This window comes from Epargyreus clarus, unplaced genomic scaffold (assembly GCF_041222505.1).
Source record: "Epargyreus clarus isolate Ecla_fem2 unplaced genomic scaffold, WU_Ecla_fem_2.2 ptg000001l, whole genome shotgun sequence".
In the NCBI taxonomy this organism is placed as follows: Eukaryota; Metazoa; Arthropoda; class Insecta; order Lepidoptera; family Hesperiidae; genus Epargyreus; species Epargyreus clarus.
In genome coordinates this window covers 20,083-43,777 of record NW_027332209.1, presented here as the reverse complement: position 1 = coordinate 43,777, position 23,695 = coordinate 20,083, and the positions used below count along the sequence as shown (strand labels likewise).

Below are 23,695 nucleotides of genomic sequence, written 5' to 3'. Positions count from 1 at the left end.
ACGACCTCTCCTCGCGTATTGTGTTCTGCAGAACAGTAGAGAAGCTGTCGATGTACAATGTCAGCTGATCGTGTACAATGTATATAAAACCAGTTTCAATACTCGTTACGCAACTAAGTCTAGCTGCACTAAATAACTGAGTAGTTATGATATTGGCAACTGAGAATCTTTTTGGACATTCGAATCACAATAACTTCAACGGGCATGATGACGAACGAATTAGTCCATTAAAATGTTACATTTGGATTGCAATGGTCAGAGGATGCAATTTTATTTTTTGGATGTCATGGGGTTGTAAATTCTGATTTGTGGGGTCGCAACTCTTGGCCCTCTGCCTGCGGCCATCTTGAAACATAATTGTACGCTCTATCAGGCAAACTGAATAGTTTGCCTGAACACACACAAAAATGTAAGAACAATAAGAGCCTCAAATTGAATTATTCTAGTCATTTTACAGAAAATGACTAAGTATTTTGATAGAGGAGTTTCAAGATGGTAGCCGAAGGACAAGTGTTGGGACCTCACGACCTTTGATTTAGCTTCACACTAACCCCTTCTAGATATCCTATATATATATATATACGATAAGGTAGTAAACTTCCATCCTCTATAATATTCCAATATATTAGCGAATAGTTTAGGTATATTAAATATTGTGTTTTTGAGACTTTGTGTTTTTGCTATAAACTTATTTTATAATTACTGTATCATTATTGGATTTTTACAGTAATGGATCGATTGTAATTTCCAATTTTACCTACCCTTCTATAGGTACGATGACATTGAAAGTAATTTAACATGTAGGCGTCGATAGAACACTTATTAGATTATCTGCTTGTAACTAAGAACAGCGTTGTTGTACATATTATATTTCGATTACCCAACGACGCCTACAACGCCGGCGGAGCGTGTTGGAAGTAATCTGCGTAATGCGATAATGAACATGCACAATTCGCTGACGGCAAGACGTGTGCTACCCGAATGTTTGACATACGTTTATGAGGAAGGCAAGATTAACGGATAATTAAAACGGTCCTGTGTATTTTTTCTATAATCTAGAAGTACCTATGCGACGAGTAAGCAGTCTAGTTGATATGGCTACTGCAGTCTATGGCTGTCTGTAATCAACTCCAGATACGATTAGATTCCTCTTTGAACGCTTGAGGACTTAGTTGGAATACCTAGGATAAGTATGTCTCTTACAACACTACTACAGCACAAAACCGCAGAATACTGCTGTTATTAAGCAGAAAAGGTGTGGCGCTGGCGGTAGAGCCTCCGAAGTCTATGAGAACATGGGTAATGTCTTTGTTACAGCGGTTATTAAGGACAGGACTTCTCTCGAAGTTGTTCATGAATATATTGACCTCCAAACGTGTAAGTCTTACGAGTAACGAGAGCGAGGTCATATAAAATTCACGGATGCTATCTTATTAAGTCACTCTTGGTAAGAGGGTGTGTAAGGGATACTGGTCGTGATCGTTGAGTAATAAAACACCGTAGAAATTGTAGTGTCAATATATTTATCAATAAAAAGTTAATAGGAGCTGCAGCTTAGCGTGGGGCGACATCGCCCGCCGCCGACCGCGCGCGGCCGCCGCGCCCACACGAGCTCCGGAGCTCGGTAGGACGGTGTGGTTCATTACAGTATAAAGTTCCTTCAATACGATGACCATTGAAGTTGTTCAATGTGTTTATTAGGGTGCGCGATGGGTTATGGCTGGCTGGCTGGTCGACTACTACGGCGTGCGAGCGATAGATGGCGCTCCGCCGGCCGCTCGCGGTCTCCGGCTCTCGAATAAACTTTAAAAACGTTAACAATAAATAATTTCATAAACAACAGGCGCTGCGGACGGTCGCGTCGATGCTCGTCCTAATTAATATCGCACATTGTACAAAGCGTTGTACCGTTACAACTTCTACGTAACTTCGTTATTTGTCGTTATTATCATATAATATTGCGCCATTTTTCTTAGATATGTATAACCGAATCGAAGTCGGTGGTCAAAGTAGATAAACATTGTAATATAGGATTAAGTACTTAACTTTTGAAAAAAACCTTTGAATTTATTAACATCTTTTAAAATCAAGAATAAATAGGAAGGTACACAATACATAATATCGGTTCGTCTACAAAGGTAGGTAAATTCTTTTATCATAAGTAGTCAACTGGAAGCGTACAAAATATTAATATAGAGTCGATAAACTGTATTCATACAATATACTCGTTCGTAAGAAAATACTTGGTCGTTTGTGTGATAACGTCATACGAATAGTGAAAGAAATGTGAGGAAATATTGCTTTTAGAACGTGATGTCAGTGTATCACTTATAATACATTTACAAAGTTCTATCACATAAGGATAATCTAACCTACGCGGTAGGAGCAGTTAACACGACGCCGCCGCTTCTCGCCTCCTTCCTTCACAAAACAACTTCATGCTTGATCTTTTCATTTGTCATTTTACGCTAATAAATGGATATCCTTTTAGTACATATTAACGAAAACGAAACTTCAGTATTAACGAAAAATACATGATCTCGGGATCGATGTATGAGAATTTACCTACTGGATATGTAAAGCAATGTAGGTTATTAACATCCAATACTCAGGCCTTTTTGTCTTATAGGCAGTAAATTTCTATAAAAAAATACAAGTAATTTCAAGGTGAAGAGCGATGAAGCAGGCGGCGACGCACCGGCCGGGGGCGGCTATGTACAGAGCGGCTGCTGGGAGCGAGGGGCATGCGCTTACAAGATATACACTAGGCTCCAGCGACAACACTCGGGGTTCACAAGTCCGTCGGCCGAGGACGGGAGATCGCGCCGTGGTTTCTGGGACGTACCAGAACACATTCTACTAACGTCACTGGGAGACCGCAGTCGCAGCATTTCGGCGTCGACGGGCTCGGCCACCGGATCTAGTAAAGTTAAGTCACCAACCGCAACACATAGCGTACGTAACGAAGCTGTTCACTAAAGGTCTGTGGGTTCGCACGGGCGCGGGCAGAGGGGGGCGCGCGGGCGGCCGGGGCCCGCCGCCGCCGCGCGCTACACGAACTCCCGCCGCCGCGCCGCCGCGCCGCCGCCCGGGGGGCTGCCGGGGGACTCGCCCGGCGTCGTCGGCGTCGGCGCTTGCGGGGCGGCGCCTTTGCTTCGGCCCTGCTCGTGGGGGGCGAAATATCACAGGTCATTTTCATGAAATAATTTCGTGGAAATTAGTTCTGATAAGCGATTAGGTACTTTAAGAGGATTTAGTCAGTACAAATAAACATATATAGGTACCTACGCCCTCAAACGTGTTTCCGAATTTGATGGTAGGTTGAGATGTTAGAGATCACCTTGTTTATAATCGATTGTGAGTACCTTCGATCTTCGTTTTCTTGTGCTGGAGGCGAAATCGTTTCTGTCGGCGCGCTCGGCGGCCGGCTCGGGCTCCGGCGGCTCCGCGCCCAGCCGCGCCGCCAGCAGCGTCAGCAGCTCCTCCACGCGGCCCAACTACGCAATAACCATCGTTCGATACCCTTCGTTCTATTGATTCAACGCGCAAGTTTAATTTTGTATTTAGAAAGGTCTCGTTATTTTTGAGTGTTAATGGAATGAGAATGTAAAAATGAAACGCAAATATTTATTCTCGGCGGTCGGATACCTTTTGTTGCAGCCTTTGTACTTCTGTACGAACGTCCCTTCGAAGCTCCGCGAGCGCGGCGTCGTGCGAGGACGCGGCGCTGGCGGCGGGCGCGGGGGCGGGCGCGGGCGCGGCGGCGGCCGGCGCGGGCGGCGCGGCGGCGCTGGGGCCCGCGGCCGCGGCGCTCGCGGTGGGCGGACCGGGCGAGGGCGCCTCCTCGTCGATGGCGTCGCGTCGCACCGCCACACCCAACACGCTGGCGGCTCGCCCGCGTGAAAATGCAGTCTACGGAGTTATCGTAGATGCATCAAAACACGTATAATATAAGAGTCGGAGGGCATGCAGCCCGCTTGCAAAATCGAAGAAGGCGAATGCGAAAGGTAACCGGAGAGATCACCTTGAAGGATAAGGTGGGCGCCGGCGAGGGCGCAGCGGCGTCGCCGGCCGCCGCGGCGACGGCGGCCAGCGAGGCGGGCGGCGGGCGGTCGCGCGCCGACAGCGAGCGCGTGAAGGCGGCGCGCGGCGCGTCGCCCGCGTCCAGCGAGCCGCCCGACAGCATGCGGCCCCACTTGCCGCGCGCCGCGCCGCCCGCCGCCGCGCCGCCCGCCCCCGCCGCCGCCGCCGCCGCGCCGCCCGCCTTGCCGCCCTCGTCGGCGCCCTCGCCGCGCTCGGCGTCGGACGGCGCGGCGGCGGGGCGCGGCGCGGGGCCCGGCGCGGCCGCCACGCTGCGCTCGCGCCGAAACCGCGAGATGATCTTCCGGACGAGGTGATCCTGCGCCTGCTCCACTTGGGGCTCGCGTTTTCGCCGCTCCATAAGTTCCCGTTCACGACGCACATCCGCCACCTGAGCATTTAATCATGCACATACCGATAAAGTAAAATATAATTGTAAATGATGTACTTAATGTTATTGTTTATACATGAAATCGAATAATAACTAAGATCTAAACGATATTGGCGTATAGAAATATAAAAGACATTGACCGACCTTGCGGAAGATGAGGCGATGGCGCAGGTTGTAGGTGAGCGTGAGGTTGCGCGCGAAGCTGTTGGCGAAGGCTTGGTAGAAGTCCAGCACCTCCAGCAGACGGTCCCGCTTGATGGTGTGCAGGTCGCAGTAGGTGAGCGCGCGCACGTTGGCGGCCGACTGCCCCACCGCGCTGTCCTTCCAGAACGAGTCACCGAACACGTCGCCCTTTCCTGCACACGCCATACCACCGCACATTGTTACGCCATCGACAGGCCTCGTTTCAGTGCTGATTATGGCTCAACGTTCAATATAAGAAGAGTTTAAGTAATCTTTTTTTTCTGGAAAAAGTGGATAAGTTCGGTGGCATTACCGTTCCTACTGCACCAAAAATTCTAACTCTGTTTGAGGGACACGTAAATGGTAGATAGGTAAAATCATCGCCTTTCCTGAAGGTATATCGCTATTCGAATAGGCGACAGAATGCGTTACGATATTGTAGTAAATGCGTAAAGAACTCATTCTCACCAAGTATTGCGACGACCTCATCGTCCTGGATGACCTCGAGGCTGCCGGTGACGATGAAGCAGAGCGAATCGATGGACTCGCCGGTGTGGTAGAGCAGGTCGCCGGGCGCCGAGTGCGACATCTGGAAGTGCATGGCGAGCGCGCGCAGGCAGCCGTCCGACGCCAGCCGGAACGCCGGGTGCTCGTTGAACACCTTGCGGTTCAGGTGCACGCAGATGTCCGCCTTCATGTCCTTGGGGCAGTAGTTCAGCACCTGCGTACCGCACGAGTGTAAGTAAACGAGAACGAACGTCGAGGTGGCATTTGAAGAATTTTAACTTTTTCCTATTTAGGCTTCACTTCCTGAAATAATCGATCAAAGAATTGTTCGTGCCGTACGTTGTTATAGGACCTCGTGACCGCCAAACTTACTGTTTACCTTGTCGGTATCGAGCCCCTTGGTCATGGCCCAGGTGGAGACGACGTAGTCCATGACGCGCTCGCTCAGCGCCTTGGGCACCTCGTGCAGCTTCATGAACTCGCGCACGTTGTTCAGCATGTCGTGGTACTTGGCCGTCGCCGACGTCATCTGCTGGATGATGGTGGTGACGTGGCCGAATATCGTGGCGTACAGCAGCGCTGCGAACATTCACACGCTAAACGATTACTTACGACGTTGGCTTAATTAGACGATTACGATCTACTTATATCGGATTATTTGCTAGTTATTTTTAGCTGCAATGCAATTTACTCGTACCTTGCACGTTACACTTGAAAGCAATGATGTGATGATTATACGTGAATTCTTCCTCACTATCATTGCCTCCAAGTCGGTCGTATTCGCGTCTTCTTTAAAGGTAGGTTTGTATAACGAGACTTAGCGTGTTCAGTGCCAGCGCACGTACACACACCATGTCGAAATTGAAACCGACACTTCGTGGGCTTGCACGGGGAGAATAGGGAAAGGTATTGAACATAATATAAAATAACACGCCCATTCAACTCCAACCAAAACAAATAACCAAATAGACGCCTAATAAATCCAATATTTTCTATGGATAAAGATCTGTTGATTTATGACAGAATTTATAAGGAAAACAGCTAACGCAGAGTGAGAGTAGAGTATCCATAACTCAAGTAGAAATATATGAGAAAAATATCAAATTATAAATATAAAAATCTGGTAATCAAAATATAAATTTACTTCCTGTATATTACTTGTATAACTTGTTTAATTGACTTTTTTGTTTGATCGCAGTTTTATTGCTTCTTTGCGATATAGGTACCCTTTCATTTAGGAATTTGACCGAAAATCCTGTACTAAGAAGACTATTTACCTCACCTACCTATATACAGGGTGAATTTTTAAAACGGGCCTTCAGGGCCAAATCCGAAACTATAAGGATTAGCGAAAAATGCTGAAAGGAGTTACGAGGCCGATTTTGATAAAAACTAAAACTGCATCATTAGTTTTTTAAAATATCTTTCTCCCTAGCCGGGAATCGAACGAGTTCATTTTTAAAAAAAATACACCCTCTATATTATTCCACCATCTGATAGTGTCGCTTATAAGGATCAAATTCTGGGAAGTAATGTTATGTGACAAATTAAAGAAAAAGGAAAATTTTTAAGAAAATACATATTTTTCCATACACTGCCATACTAATCGTTAAGGATTATACATAACAAATGATTTATGTGTAATTCTTTAGAAACATACGTAAGTCATACCATTGAAGAATTTGTTGGTTAATCAACTAATTATTGGATGTTATAACCGTGACATACGGCTTAGTATGAGAAAGTAATAGTTTGGCAAGTAAATTATCGCCGTTTGTAGGATTTATTTTTTAATAAAAATAGATAAGTGATTAAATAGTAAATTGTTATTGTTTGTTGTTTATAACTATGTTTCAACAGTAAATATAATTTTCTATATCTCTTTGTTTAGTTATCATTCGGATTTGACTCGAAAAAGACATTCTCGCAAATTGTCAATTTTACATCTGTATTAAACGAAACTCCGCCCATAGAAAGTTAAATCTATTATAATGGTCCTAAAAGTAACCTTAACGAAGTCGGACATAAAAATATAAATTCTTGAAGAACAAAACGTCCATTTCGAATGATTTGAAACATTGAGCCAAAAAATTGTTAATACGCGAAATGTTTAAATTTATGAATGGCGGGAACTTAACTGCCAAATTAATATAAAAAATATGTATTTTCTTAAAATTGAGGCTTTTCCTTTAGTTTGTCATTTATCATTACTTCCCAGATTTTGATCCTTATAAGCAACACTATCAAATAGTGGAATAATATAGAGGGTGTATTTTTTTTCAAAATGAACTCGTTCGATTCCCGGCTAGGGAATAAGTTATTTTAAAAAACTAATGATGCAGTTTTAGTTTTTATCAAAATCGGCCTCGTAACTCCTTTCAGCATTTTTCGCTAATCCTTATAGTTTCGGATTTGGCCCTGAAGGCCCGTTTTAAAAATTCACCCTGTATATTTCTTTGGTATTACAGCTAGTAACTGGAGTACCTGATATAAGTAGTAACTGACAAAGACTAAGAGATGGGCGTATCAGTTTCTCCCTGAAGTTTGATTGACTCGAAAAATGTAGTTTTGTAGTTATATTGAGTCAGATTCTATTAAGATTTTTGAGAATTATATGATTTTTTCCATATCAGTGGGAGAATACCTGCAATGATTTCAATCTTGTTACTATAATTACGTGCTCACACACATTATATACATTACACACACACCGTGCAGCACATCATTGAATGAGTGTTACCAGTGAAAATGAAAATAAAAATAAAACAAATTAAGTTGGGTAAAAAAAAATGTATGAAAGTATGATGGCAGACGGGAGGACATGGAGGGGAGACAGTGGCGGAGGTGGGGGGGAGCGGCGTCCGGCGCAGCGGCACTGCGCGCACGTCGCCCCCGCCCGCGCGTGCTCCGGCGAATAACAGAAGAATTCCGGCACCTGCCACGATCATCATGCAGATGGTGAAGATCTTCTCGTTATCGGTCTCGGCGGCGACGTTGCCGAAGCCCACGGAGGTCATGCAAGTCATGGTGAAGTACAGCGCGGTCACGTACATGGTCTTGCGCGACGGGCCGTTCACCAGTTCGGGCCCGTCGGACTCGTTGGACCACACGTACGAGTAGGGGCTCTGCGTGACGTTGGCCAGCTTCCACAGCCACGAGTACTGCAGGCCCGAGTCGGCGTCGGAGCGGCCGATGCTGTACCACACGCAGGCCAGCCAGTGCGCCACCAGCATGTAGAAGCACAGCAGCAGGATGAGCATGGCGGCGCCGTACTCCAAGTAGCGGTCCAGCTTGCGCACCACGCGCCCCAGCCGCAGCAGGCGTACCACCTTCAAAGCGCTGAACAGGCTGCCGATGCCCTGCGACAACACATCTTAATGCTACAGCTTTCTGGATCCTCTCACACACTTATCATTTTATTATACTTACAATGCTCATGAAATTTATTACGTATCTACACTATGGTGCCCTTTATGAAAGATGCACGCTTAAATTGGATCTCATTGGTAATATAATTATCCAATATTGAGTTTGATGAATGAAGGTGTTAGTCGTTGATATTGTATTATGTCTACTCGTATAATATATGCTGATAGTTCTTACGTCTTCATCGTGGTCGAATGCGTTGAATACGTCGTACGGCAAACAAGAGAGCAGGTCGATGAGAAACCACGACTTGAAATAATTTTTGCGGATGACCTTGGGGTCGCTGACCACCTCCCCGCCGGGGCCCACGAACGTCGTGTGGAAGTTTAGCACGATGTCGATGAAAAATACGACGTCGACGATCGAATCGATGACTAGCAGGGAGACGTCTTCGCTGGTCTTGTTCTTGAAGGCCACGTTGTAGGGTACCATGATGGCGGTGTAGAAAGTGAGGCACAGGATGATCCAGTCCCAGATGGCCTTGAACGCGCAGTAGTGCAGCAGAATGTGCGGCGGCGTCTTGGGCGCCTCCTGCCGGTACTGCGGCAGCACGTCGCCCGACAGCGACATCACCTGCCGACAACCCGCCTCGCGTTAGCGCCTTACATTCGCAAATCATCAATTATCAATTCCTAGTACTTACCCTTTTGGTGTGATTTACTACAATCCCATCAAACCATACCCCAAAAAAATATGTATATTAACATACCTGATATTACCTACATAAGATTGAAAAGAATGCATTAAGTAAAGTTCCCCCAATTTGAACATAAGTTCACAAATCAATTGAGCGGTGTTCATAAGCAAAAGTATTTACAGGTAAGAGCTGCGTTTCTCGAGTACAATTACACGTTACAACCAATATAAACGAAGAATGTAGCATATTTTTATAAAGAATGCAATAATATTAATAATGCGCGAACCACAGTGTCAGAGAGTGTCATATACTTAGTGAGTCGAACGTCAATATAGTACGAGGTGCAATCGGTGTTCGCTTTAAAAGGAGTAGGACGTTTTAGCGAAGTGAAAAAGTGGTTCAAAAACTTACTAAGTACATACATTTAGCGTTCAAACATGCTTTCAAGCCTTCAAAACGTTTGTGAGCTGCATTTCCATTCAGTGAATCGAATCATTCAATTAGCTGCGTATCGTACAATCGATAAAACAAGACCAATAGCTCTCTGGGATGGCTCTCACCCTGCAAATCGAGTGGAATCGCATCTGAAAGATTTAAAATGTACTGATTCAGGCAAATCGGATGAACAGAATATGGGCATACTTAGGGCTAATATTCACTTATGCTAGGAATGGACCGAAAATCACAGGGCATGCAAAAAAGTAAAACGAAAGTAACATAAAGATAAGTATACAGTTCGCGGTTACAAAAGTAATATCTGTATGTAATATAAGAGTGTGTAAAGGACGAGCGGCGGTAGATTGTCGGTCCAAGGGCGTAAGGTAAGAAGAAAGAGCGTGCTTGTTTACATGGTGTGCGGGGGTACTGACATGCGCGAGCTGGCTCTGGCGCGCCGGCTCCTTCAGCGCCGGCAGCGCCGACACCAGCACCGAGCGCGAGCGCGTCACGCTGCGCGCCAGCTTCGCGAACTTCGACAGCCCCGCTGCGCCGCCCGCACCCACAACACACCACCGGTTAAACTCAGCACAGCGACCAACAGTACCAACACACACGATCACGCATGCATACAGACACATACACGCACAGACACACATAAAATGATTTCGCTTAGAGAACGTATTATTTCAAAGTTATTTCCATGCAGTTATTTTTGGTACTTCATACATTTTAGTTTGCTGCGATTTTTTTTTTAATTTTTTCTTCTTTAGGCACATCAGGGCAAGATCATAAATATTACAACAGGTACACGCGCACGCACCGGCAGCACGGCTATATACATATAGGTTAGTAGTGTGTTGAAGTGTTCATGATACACAAATTGCATTTTAAATATAACATAACTTATATAAAAAAGTAATAATATAAATATCGGAAACCACCGTGCATGACCCGACATGCACTTGACCAACTTTGTTACGTTCTGGAAATAACTTGAAAGTTGAAACGTTCCCGACCACAGCTAACCGAAATAAGTCTAATTAGCATTTTTATTAATTTGTGGCTCCAATTAAATTATTCGAGGATCTACTTTATTAATCAAAACAAACGTAAGTATCAATGGCATGTAAAATGTAAATGTTAGGATTGTTAGATACCTATTTTATTATTTAAAGGTATAAATCTGAGAACCGTGTGATAGTTCATGTAGTATTATCAGAGAATTCATAACGGATCATCCATCTCATGGATAAGTGATTGTTCCGGCGTCGCAGGAGCGTGCCAGTCGTCCACTAACGTGACGCAATGACACTGTTCCCATAAAAAATAAGTGGGTCAAGTCCGAGTGAGATGCGCATTAAAGCATTCGAACCATCAGTTCTCATCTACATAATTTAACTGTTTTTGTATTCATACCTACCTAGGATTTGGAATTTTTGCGAGGGAAAAGCTTTAATTATGTTTGTTTAAGGTTTAAGTATAAAGACAGGTATGTGACATTCCGAAATGTACCATAATAGAAGCTACTTAAACGTAGAGTTTGTTATTTTGTTTTTACTTTGCCTAAACCTTTTACAATTAGTTATTATCATATTTATCATATTGTATTTGTTGGCTCATTATAAGTCAACGGTGTACATAAGAGTAGAGTGTAGAATGGATACTTGCCACCCTTGGGGTCGTCGGCGTCGATGGGTTGCTTGAGCGCCGTGATGTCCCGGAAGGTGAGCAGGAACAGCACGACCAGCTCGCGCTCGTTGCGGATGGGCGCCACGTGCACCAGCAGCCACAGCGGCGTTCCTGCGCACACCACACACCACTCAACACTCACCACTCATCACTCCTTGTTGCTTATTATAAAAATTGTAGTCGATAGGGATGCACTTAAAGCGCTGCAATACATGCATTTGTTACTGATTAAGTAAGTATAACAATGCCGACGGATCCTTCAGTTCCATCAGAGGAAGAACCGGTATCTACAAGGATCTCAAAGATAATATAATCCAAGATTACTTATTTAAGTAGTTCCATTAAGTTTAATGGAACTAAATAAGTAACAAGTACCTACTTATCTATCTACTTTAAGTATACAAAAATAATGCTACAGTAGCCAGCTGTGGCTCATGTTTCAAATTAAATTCTATGTCTTCCTTCCGTTCGGATGTTTTGGCTCATATAAAAGGGCATGTTAAATGAACAAATTTAATTTTTGGCAATGTTCCGATCCCCGCGACCGTTAGCTTAATGTCAACTGACCCTCGTTTGGTTTTATTTTACACAGAGTTAGCCAGTAAACAAACTGTTTCAAAAACCCTTCTGATGTAAACAAACGAAAACATAGTACACGACCCCTCACAACAATGTTCTGAGCACGACCCTCGGTAATTTAACATATAAATAGATAAATAAATAAAATAAATAAATATATTTTTTTGTCATATCATTCGAAAACTTAATACCATCATGTACCTATACGTATACGTATTTCGTTTTTACCACAGCCATGTGTTTCGTAAAATAATAGGTGCAAATGCGACCAGTTCAGGACACACTGCTGCTTGTTTTATAAACGTCAGTACAAGCATAAATGGTGAGACAGTTGGTTCTAGGTAAGATGTAAATCCTGTGCTTACGGTTTTTCTTGTATAGCAGGATCTCGAACTGGTCGGCGAGGTGGTGGTCGAGCGCGCGGTCCACGCGCTCCACCGCCTCCTTCTCCGTCAGCTCGCCGTACATCCACGAGCACCTGCCGCCGACGAACAAACGCTTGTCAGTTACCCACCACACCGAACATGATCAAATAAACAGAAACTTTCAAAGAAGTGTGTAGTTCTTCTTTGAAGCTTGCTTGGGTTTTCAGAGCTTGTAAAGGTGATAAGAGCTTGTTAAGCAAACTTTAAATTATATTTTATACACACCTACATCCTCCAGTACTCACCCTATGCAAAAAGGAGACAGTATCAAATCGAATTCGAGATAACCTACTCTACTACCGCTATTCTTGTAAAGAATAATGCATTCGTTACAAAAATAACAAAATGAGATTGCGCATTTATATGCAGGCCACATGTTCATTTGTGATATTGACCTTATTTTTCTCTTCCATAAGAAGAAAAACAACTTCAATAGTCCATAGAGTATGTATGTTCGGATCGATCATGTTGAATATTAGCTAAGCATGTTCGTAGCATTGAAGTAGGCGCAGTACGTACCTGCATGACTTCTGCATGACCTCGGCGCGGTTGTAGCCGCTCATCTTGCAGAAGGTCTCGTTGCAGTACACGATGGGGTAGTCCACGATCTGCGCGTTCGCCAGCAGGAAGCTGCTGTCGGCTGCTCACAGACAAATTTATAAATTCAAGTTGTCACATGCACGCTATCGTTATGGAACTTGAATAATATGCTGAAACAGTTTTCTACGTGGTTGAGTTTTTAACATTATGGAAATAGTACTTTTACTTAATCTTGTTACATGTTTTCGACGTCGGAAAGATCAGTCGTTTGCTGAATTGCGTCTTCGGATACACGGCTACAGATTCGTCCTAAGTTATGTGTCTAAGATCAACTATCCCTTTGAAGAAGCAGAAGTGGGCATCTATACGATGCTTACTAATCTGCGCATCCCACAGATAGTTGTCCGAAGTTGGTCAATTGAAGTCAAACTGAAATCGGTCATAGGCTCTTGAGCATGGAGCTAGAACGACTTATTTAAGTATGTTTGCTTCATCTTACGGTCGTGAGATCCAGAACATATCAACGCAATTACTATTAAGATGACACATATAGTATGGAAGTGGTGCTATCTTTGTCGAATATTAAGTACTGTGCAATATGACTGGATGGGGCCTGAAAGCGTGGATCGTTGGCGGGGCCGGCATGGTCGGTGTGTGAAAGGCGGTTGCCGTAACTGGTATATGTTATAGTGTACTGACGCTGCGAGGAGGAGCGGCGGATGATGTTCTCGAGGAAGGTGTTCTGCGGGGCGACGAGCCCCCGGCGCCCGCCCGGCATGCCGCCGCGTCGCCGCCGCCGCCGCCTGCAACACGCCTCGCACGTCACTCTCTGGGTGCCTACTGCTGCACATTACGACTTTCCTTTAAGTATTTCTTTATTCATTTGCGTTAACTATGTACAATATACACACATGTATGTATCTACTTAAAATTTGATAACTTACACTGATAAGTGATAATATTATAATAAATTATACAATTAGCTGAAACTGAGTAGTAAGATGAAAAAACAATTGATACCTTTAATTTACTTACCTATCTTTCCTAAATGGTGGCTACATTTCCCTATTTCCCTGATTACAACACAAATTACATGTGTACTCTATGTAATATTATTTATGTAAGAATTACCTAACTATTACCTAAAATATTATTACTTAATGGAGATACATTGTACTTATATGAAAAAAAATATTTAATTTATATCATTTAATCCTTTAAAATTATGTTTACTTTTATTTATGTCACATAATGTTGTAGTACAAATAAATATTTCTTTCTTTCTTTCTTTATTTACCTATACAGGGTGAATTTTTCAATCGGGCCTTCAGGGCCAAATCCGAAACTATAAGCATTAGCGAAAAATGCTGAAAGGAGTTACGAGGCCGATTTTGATAAAAACTAAAACTGCATCACTACTTTTTTTAAATATCTTTTTTCGTGGCCGGGAATCGAACGATTTCATTTTGAAAAAAAAAATTAACTCGCTATATTATTCCACTATCTGATAGTGTTGCTTATAAGGAGCAAATTATGGGAAGTAATGATAAATGACAAAATAAAGGTAAAGCCTGAATTTTAAGTAAATACATAAATACTCCCTATTAATTTGGCAGTTAAGTTCCCGCCATTCATTAATTTTAATATTTCGCGTATTAACATTTTTTTTGGTCTAATGTTTCAAATCATTAGAAAACGGACGTTTGTTTTGCAAGATATTATATTTTTATATTCGACTTAGTTAAGGCTATTTTTAGGACCATTATAATGGATTTTCAAATTGCTATGCGCGGAGTTACGTTTAATACAGATGTAAAGTTGTCAATTTCCAAGAATGACTTTTTCGAGTCAAATCTGAGTGATTACTAAGCAAAGGGATATAGAAAATCACATCGTAGCGTTGAAACGAAGTTGTAAACAACAAAAAATAAGTATTTACTAATTAATCCGTTATCAATTTTTATTAAAAAATAAAGCCTAAAAACAGCGGGATCATAGTTGCCAACGTATTACTTCGTCATACTAAGCTTAATGGTCATAACATCGAATAATTAGTTGATTAACCAACAAATTCTTTGATGTTATGTTTTATGTATAGTCCCAAAGGATTATACACAAGTTATATGTTATGTATAATATATCCTTAAGGATTAGTATGTCAATGTATGAAAAAAATATGTAATTTCTTTAAAATTTTCCTTTTCCCTTAATTTGTCACATAACATTGTTTCCCAGAATTTGATCCTTATAAGCGACACTATCAGATAGTGGAATAAAGTAGAGGGTGTATTTTTTAAAAAATGAACTCGTTTAATTCCCGACCAGAGAAAAAGATATTTTAAAAAAGAAATGATACAGTTTTATTTTTTTATCAAAATCGGCCTCGTAACTCCTTTCAGCATTTTTCGGTAATCCTTATAGTTTCGGATTTGGCCCTGAAGGCCTATTTGAAAAATTCACCCGATATAGAGTAGACTAGTGAAAGTTTGATTTAATTGTATTGTGGATTAAATTCATGATATAGGTAAATACTTTTTAGACTTTTGGTTTAAATTTTAATAAAAACATTGTTCAGCATACAATAAAGTTTATCGTTATAATTGTTAGAAAGATATTTATATGTTATGGTTTACTTATTTTTAAACTGATTATATTACTCATTCTGTCGCAACCTACACTTAATTCAATTCTGCACAGCCTTTTTAGTAAAAGGTACAAGGCTTCAAGTGCAATGTTTAAATTTTAATATAGTTTTGAGCTCTATGGGACTCGAAGGATATTATAAGTTTAACGAATATTCAGAAACGCTATTCAGAAAATATTTTTTATATCCCATGACATACAATATTGAATGTCTGTTTGAGTGCACGGGGCCAGGCGGCGCGATTACCGCGAAGGCCGGAAACCCTGCAGCGCCGCACACACCCTCCGCGCACACACTACCATACCACCGCACACTAAATTGTCACTATACTTATATCGAACTTTTAAGAAAAGGCGAACGACTTATATATATTTTTTATGTATATAAGAAGTTATTTAAAAAGTGTGCTCTGAGAAAAATATTAGGGGTAAATATTATTTATTAAGATTTATATACCTACCAATAGAAATGGTTTCTTCAATTTTCATTAGACTCGGTGGCGAACGCTTTGTAACATGTAGATGAGTGTATATTTATATAGTTATAGTATGTATATAGTTATTTAGTATGGGTGTTTATGTAAAATTTATTATGTCATCAGAATATTTTTAGAATCTTCAGTTTGTATTCTTATAGCATGAAATGCAACCACATTATTACTGGTACATAGGGATTATGCTATTAAGGGTACGCGATTTTAGGCTAAGGATTTAGATTTTAGTTAGGCAAAGTCGGGTCTCTTGTACAGTAATCGGAAATCTCACTTGCTTTTAATATTCGAGTAATATATAAAGAAGTAGTTATTATCTGGTAATGTTAGAGCTCCTCCAGTCTAACAACAAACAATTTTTACCTTATAAATTATATAAAAATACCTTATGTAACTTATTATAATCCTGAGGAGATTTAAAGATATGTATGTATTTTAGAATTTATAAATTTGATATGTTTCAAATCAAAGGAGGAAACATAAATATACCAAACACAGGTCCTTGCAGCGGGAGGGCGGAGGCGCATAGCCGTGCTACGAACGCGCTACGCGGGCTCTACGCGCGCACTACGGGAACGGCGATCGATCACAACCACACGACAATTCTACTCGTATGTTGCGTCTAGTACTTGCGTCTAGTTTTGACTCAATTGCAATACTGTTAGTAAAGATTTTTTTATAGAAAAAAATAAACGTAATGTATGATAGGGTACATGATCAACGTTTGAGTCTATAATTCTTTTTCTATCTACATTTTTACTTCGATGATTATCATGTCGATTTTGCTTTTTAAATTATGGTACATAGGTCGAGCGCCACATAGGTATTTACAATTATTGTCACTTGGCGCTATTTCTATATTCTTTTCTTTTTTCAAATACATAACACTATTATAAGTATGGTAATTTTCAATTAATCGATTCTATAACCACAGAGATTTTTTTGCGTTAAATGTAGAATGGTCTTTTAAACCAACTCAATGTATTAGCAGTTATGGCACAAACATTAGAATATAATTTATGTAGAAAAACTCGTATCTTTTAAGATAAGCTTCAGTCGACTTATATCTGATGCACATTTACGAGTGTTTGACACCGCGGCTTAAGCTGGAGCAGCTCTTCACTGTAGAGATATAGTCCGAGTCTCACAATATCGTTATTATGTATCGGTAGGGCCTCTCAGAATTCTCGCGGTAGTCGATCAAAAACTGAGAAACTAAACGGACGGTAATAGACAGACGGACAAAGTGGTCATAACTTTACTAGGAAATAAACAAGAAATATTTTTCTTATCATTACTGAATGGTGTTTTATTTATAATTTAAATTATATATTTTTAGTTTATACTGTGTTTTTAGCAAATACTTAGTAGTAGGTAGGTAGGTTGAGGTGGGTTTTGATCTTCTGAAGCCATATTATTGTAGGCATAATTACTATTCTTGTTACTAAGTAGTGTAATCGATTGCAATGCCGTTAAGCAATAGCCATGCGCGTGCAGGTAGACGTCAACGTTTCTGAGATTTTGTAAAAATTACATATTCTTGTCATTTTTACAGAATCATAGTACACTATATAAGTAATATGATTTTAACAAAATGTTGATAAAGACACAATTGTTAGTACTGTTATTGAATAAGACGATTATTACTACAAGCACAATATTAAAAATATAAATATGAGCCTGTAGAGACACAAGGCTTAGAACTTATAGAAACTTTTTCTTCCGTCGGACGCGTGGACGAGGAGCCGTACGTACTCACATAGAATAAAATAAGTAAAAACATATATTTTAAACGCTTTTATTGAAAAAAATAATAATATAATGATGTCAATAATGTACTAAAAGCTTAAAAATAATTCGCAAGGTTAGGACCTTCAAGAAGCAGTCATCACGCCACTCTCCTTAGCAATGTATGGTATTGATCATAAAAAAAATATTGACCCAAACACACAGGCCAAGCTAAATAAAACCGTTTAGAATATGAAAATTTCAAATTGTGATGTATTCACGTTGCGATTTATTTCTGCGATTATCTGCTGTTTCCGCTGTGATGATGGCCAACATGTATTGATCTCTTTCTGTCCTACGGCCACTACGTGACCGCGGCGGTTGTTTACCGTATAAAACTGCGATCTCGTGAGTCTTGAAAAAATCAACAAAAATACAATAACTCACCCGCGGCGATTGCGAAGAAATGATTAGAGCGTTCTTACTTTTAAGTGGTCAAAAAAGTTTATAGTTTAATAAAATTGTTACAGAATATTTTCAATGATTAGTGAAATTTACAGTTGTAGATTGAAATTGTAAATACTAAAAGCAATAGTGCTAGGTCTTAATAAAATTGTAGCAGTCAAGTCGAGCGTGATAGAGTTGTGTATAGAGAACATACAACCTATAGTTGAACAAGGTCACACGTACCTATGCGGTAGTCATTTCCGCGCTGTGTAATTACCTGTCCGGCGGCAGCAGCGGGGTGTATTATTAATGTACTTGTAACAATATTATGTGTAAACAGTAATACGGTAATGGCGTAGTGGTAGCTATGCAGACGGTATCGATCATGCAGTATTTGATATGCTGGAGTGGAGCACTGCAAGAGAGTCGCGTGCAGACTTCAGGTCCACACGTGCCAAGGACTAGCTTCAAATTTGTCGATCTGAATTTTTACCGCTTCAGTAAATTATTTGCACTTGGGGCCAATGCGCGTATTCTTTATCATGATCTGAGGATTTTTAGACCGAATAGTCGGCTGCGGCGGATCCGCTAGGCGAAGTGAGGCCACGAGATAGAACAAGTCAAAAATAATATGGAAACCCTGAGTTAATAATATAACAAAATGATAATGCTATGAAAAATACCTACTTAATCTACAAGCGACTTTTACCAGTTCATTTGAACAGATTATATATTTATTACTATATTTTTGTATTTTTAATTATATTTGAACTGCCAAAGGGTCCGCGACACGTTGAGACGTTGAGTTGATGAGAAGTGTTGAAATTATGAACTTCAGAGAGGTATGAAAGATGGTTATCGCGTAGTTGTCGTAGCAGCTCGGCGTAGCACTCTCGTAGCGCGGAGACGCGAGCGCGGCGCTGAGAGCGTGCAACAAGCGGCCACTGACGTGCATTGAGGGGCTCTTTTAAAATCATCCCATAAATGGATTTTAGCAGTAATTAAATAGTATCTCTTCATCTTATTGTAAGCTCTTCATCTTATTGTAGCACTAAAATAAAAGCAAAGTAGTTAAATAGCTCTCTCGCACAACTTTAATGTTTTCCAGTTACGTCCCTGGGTATTTTTTAACACCGCAGGACTTGTCCGCGGAAATGGTGCTACTTTCTTAATTTATTTCATAGGTAATGTAATTGGTAATGTAATTCTTACATATCAACAACACACTTATTTTGTTTTTCATACACTTTTCACTTCCGTGCCGCATAGGTTCACTTATGACGACGTTTCTTTTTGATCTGTCGGCCTGCACGTTCATTTGAGTTTCATATTACCTACTTTTACTACTTATTTTCATGAACTTGTTGTTAAAGTATATACGTGCTGAAGTGTCTGCTTAAACTATCCATACATATTATAAAATATAAATCGTGTTACAAACTATTACCTATTATACTGTTACCGTTACGTTCGGGCTGTATTCCTCGCGGGTCTTCACGATCTTATATTGGACAGGTTAATTAAGCATAACGCCACCAGTGGCTACAGTGGTCTACAGTGCCTCTGTGAACCACAGAATGGTAATTCATCACAGTCTTCATTCACAGAGGATAATTAAAAAAATATCATCATCTCATTACTGTTTTAATTGTGGTAGGTAATCCAGGGAGTAATATTGTAGGCTTCTAATACTACTTATTCTTACGTTCTCTATAGACGAACAAATCAGGAAACAGTTCAATCAATACATTTCATTATGAATTGAGGACGTAACTCGCGCTTCCACTTTTCTTTCCATGCAACGCTAATTTAGAACACCAATCTTACAGGTAAATAGATGCTAGAATATTCAAAGTCGTAATTAATTATTGATGGTTGTCGTGTATCTACCTATGTGTCTCTAGATATATGATACATGATTAAGCATTAGGAAGCGGTCACTTACCTAGGTTTTCCAAACGATGGATGAAAACCCTAGGGTTAACAATAGAACGTAATCGACATAACTGATGAAACCCAAACTCGAGTCAATTCACGGCATCGCTTACTATAACCACGAACGAAGGATAATTTGCTCCCTGACATTAAGGTCGCTCACGTGATTTGAGGTCACATCGATTCAGCGGACGAGGCGCGAGTCGTGCCCGGCGCCTCGAAACTACAATAATACGATCGCATGGCGAGCCGTGCAGCGGGTCGGCCCGGATCGATAGTGTTTACGCGAGGCGGCCGCGGGCCCGGGGCCGCAGCGCCACGCCGGCTGCCGCGTTACGTAAGCGGCCTCGGCGTGCCCGGGGCGCGCTCACATCCCTCCGCGGGCTCCGGGCGGCGCGCGGGCGGCGGCGGTCGCGGCGCCGGCGGCTCGCGCTGGCGGCTCGGGAGCGCTGATCGCGCGGCGTGCTGGCGCAGTGGGCGCGCGGCGTGCGCGGGGCGGGCGCGGGACGGGCGCGGAGCGGGCGCGGGGCGAGGGCGCTGCGACGGACTCGCGGCGTGGCGGCGCGCGGCACACTGCCGCCGGGGCCGCGGCCGCGCATGCGCCGCGCCGCGCTGGCCGCTCGCGTGCCGCCGCTAAGCCGCTTACGGCCGCCGAGTGACGTCGTCGGCCGCTATCGACTGCCCCGCGGGCACGCCGCGATGCTCGCTCCGTGCCGGGTGCGTTGCCTCTCCCGCGACGTATTCACCTACTTGGATTTCCTCGACGCCGCCGGGGCAGCCGCCGTGGCGCCTCGCTCGACCCGCCGGTGGGCGGTTGCAATATTTTACTACCCACATTAACGACAATTTTGATGCTGTGGGAAAACCATAATGTTATTGCCCTCATTCCGTACGACCTCTTAGCCATGGAATCAGATGGGCACGGAGAACGACTTATTGCATGAACCTATAATTTTGTACCAGATACTTATTGACTAGCTGGTCATACTAAAATTGTTTGAAATAACAGCTGAAAATCAGAAAATACTAAATATTATTTATTATTAAATCAATATTAACCTATTTTTATTATGTAACGGGTACTCACGATATGCGTTTTTTATTACCGATATTTCGACCCAATTGCATGGATCGTGGTCACGGCGAAACTACGGTGGTGGGAGACACCGTTGACAAGTACTAGTGGTAAATTAATCTATCTACCCTACGTCTAGTTCGTTTTTCTTTTCTAGGTTCCATATCACGACACACAACACTAACAGTATCCTTACGCACCGTACCTACTTTGTTGTCCCTGTAGTTCCGGGACCAGAATAGGGCTACGGTATCCCCTGCCTGTCGTAAGAGGCGACTAAAAGGGGCTTCCGGGGTTGCGGGCGGCAAGAGTGGGAGCTCAAACCGCCCGGCCAGCAACCCCGGGAAGGACGGCGGTATGTGTGGTCGCATACCGTCGTGTACAACAGACGGTGCGACGAGCGGCATGCTCACCTGGACGGAGCCCGACGGGGCAACGCGCTAAGAGGACTCCGGTTGCGGGGGGGTTTTAGTGCGGCAAGAATCCCACATAACTCTGTGTCGCTCCCACGGCACCGAGTACCTTTCGAAGGTTTCCCCCTCGAAAAAAAAAAAAAACCTACTTTGTACTATTTGTGACTTGCATAAACTAACCACTGGATTCCAAGTTTGGGCTAACTTAAAACCATCTTCTCTGTTGAAGTTCCTAGGATGTTTCTTGATCTCTATTGCTTCTCTTACTAAACGAGGAAAGTAATGACGCTCTGTGGAGATCACCTGAGGTTTATGTAATTCTATCCAGTGGTTAGAACCTGAACTAAGGATGTATTCGGCTACCGCAGATTTCTTCAGGTCATTCTTTTTGACTGCACTGATATGTTCCTTAATACGTTGTGATATAGGTCGTTTTGTCTGCCCAATATAAGAGCTACCACAGCTACAGTCAACCTTATAGACCCCGGGGCACTGGTATGGAATAGCATCTTTGGAGGAACGAAGATAGGCCACGAGCTTTTTAAAACGCGTAAATATGCTTTTTATTGTCCGTGACACCTTTCACATACGGAAAATATGCGGAGTGCCTTTCTACTACGCTGTTTTATTACTCCGTTCTGGTCGTTTGGCTATAGGTGCGTGGCCATTAAGACGCAGGACCTTATCCAGGTGTTCCAACTTCTGCGCCGAATGGTCTTTGTTACACAATTCATAGGCCCGGTTCGTAAGGGACTTTGTAACTGAAGCTATGTGTCTTGGGTGGTGGTGTGAAGTGCCGTGTAGGTATCTGTCCGTGTGAGTAGGTTTCCGGTAAACTGCGTGACTAAATGTACCATCAGGGCGGGCTTCTAATGCGACATCCAAGAATGCTAACTTCCCATTGTCCTCCATTTCGCAAGTGAATTTTATACTGGCATGTACAGAGTTCAGGTGATTTAAATAACTTTCTACCTGTCCCTGTCCTCCTGTTAAGATGGCAAAAACGTCATCTTCTCCAAACTCTAATGCAATTAGGCCCAGTAGCAATGGTTATCCCCTCCAAGTATTCCATCCATATGTTTGCGACTACTGGAGCGACTGGACTGCCCATATAGCTACACCATTTATTTGAAGAAAATATTGCCCCATTATACAGAAAGTAACCAGACCGGAGACAGTGTTCTAATAATTTGACGTAATCTGTGTGGATACGAAAACCATCCGTAACAACCTGTAGACATTCAGTGATTGGAACGTTTGTAAACAAACATTCAACATCAAAACTAATACAATCGCTTTTTTCTAGCTTAATGTCTTTTACGATATTCACGAAATGCCGGGAATCAATCAATTTGACTGACTATAGGTCTTAAAGGGACGCCGGATTTGTGAACTTTTGGTAGGCCATAAAGTTTAGGTGGTTGTACTATTATACGGGGTTTTAGTAAATATTTAACAGTTTCCTCCCTTAATATAGACTGACATTCCTGAATAATTTTACGCGTATGTCGTGTCACTCTAGCATTCGGGTCGTAATTGATTAGTTGGTAAATGGATGAGTCGCATAAAAGGTTTGTAATTTTCTGCCCATAATCCGCAACGTTTAAAACGACCGTCGCATGGCCCTTATTTGATTTTAAAATGAGTATGTTTTTGTTTTCACGTAACTCCCTAATCGCCGACCGTTCTTCGGGTGTTACGTGGATGATGGGGGTTTCGACTGCCTTAGTATGATGGAGACATCCTGTCTGAGAGCCTCAGCGTCATTTGGTGGTATTTTATTTCTATTAATAGTCTCCTCGATGTTTCCTATTATCTTTTCATACGGGATATGCTTCGGTGTCAATGCAAAATTGAGCCCTTTGTTCAGTACATTTAAGGCGGCGGCGTTTGACAAATGAATAACATTTTTAGAAATATCAACTTTTCCGAGGGTATTACGATCTTGTTGTTTTTGAAGTACCTCCAACTACGAGTAGTGATTATGTTTTTGTTGACATAATTCTGCGGTACGTTTAGCTTGTAGAAAAAATTTTAACAAAAAAATACAACCGACTTCTATGTCACT

General features: G+C 42.2%; 1 protein-coding gene across 4 annotated transcripts; it reads right to left on the bottom strand.

Annotated features, from left to right (window-relative positions):
- Positions 1 to 1,504: 1,504 nt before the first annotated feature.
- On the bottom strand, positions 1,505 to 20,558 carry eag (potassium voltage-gated channel protein ether a go-go). 4 transcript variants are annotated; one of them, XM_073073173.1, is made up of 15 exons: positions 20,150 to 20,558; positions 13,595 to 13,698; positions 12,875 to 12,995; positions 12,296 to 12,408; positions 11,332 to 11,462; positions 10,073 to 10,216; positions 8,765 to 9,160; positions 8,097 to 8,520; positions 5,541 to 5,740; positions 5,123 to 5,375; positions 4,616 to 4,827; positions 4,025 to 4,471; positions 3,649 to 3,912; positions 3,366 to 3,497; positions 1,505 to 3,161 (listed from the first exon to the last, which is right to left on the bottom strand). In XM_073073173.1, the coding sequence occupies exons 2-15, from the start codon at positions 13,671 to 13,673 to the stop codon at positions 3,051 to 3,053; spliced, it is 3,027 nt and encodes a 1,008-aa protein (XP_072929274.1). In that variant the 5' UTR covers positions 13,674 to 13,698; positions 20,150 to 20,558; the 3' UTR covers positions 1,505 to 3,050. The 4 variants fall into 4 exon arrangements, with proteins under 4 accessions (XP_072929274.1, XP_072929284.1, XP_072929294.1 ...); XM_073073183.1 differs by having other exon boundaries at positions 10,073 to 10,206; positions 11,331 to 11,462; positions 20,150 to 20,557; XM_073073193.1 differs by having other exon boundaries at positions 10,094 to 10,216; positions 20,150 to 20,557.
- Positions 20,559 to 23,695: the final 3,137 nt, after the last annotated feature.

Coding starts and splice junctions, on each gene's coding strand:
- eag (XM_073073173.1), bottom strand. CDS start 13,673: ATGCCGGGCGGGCGCCGGGGGCTCGTCGCCCCGCAGAACACCTTCCTC. Junction 4,828..5,122: donor TGAGGTCGTCGCAATACTTG/GTGAGAATGAGT, acceptor TGGCGTGTGCAG/GAAAGGGCGACGTGTTCGGT. Junction 3,162..3,365: donor CAAGAAAACGAAGATCGAAG/GTACTCACAATC, acceptor CCCCACGAGCAG/GGCCGAAGCAAAGGCGCCGC.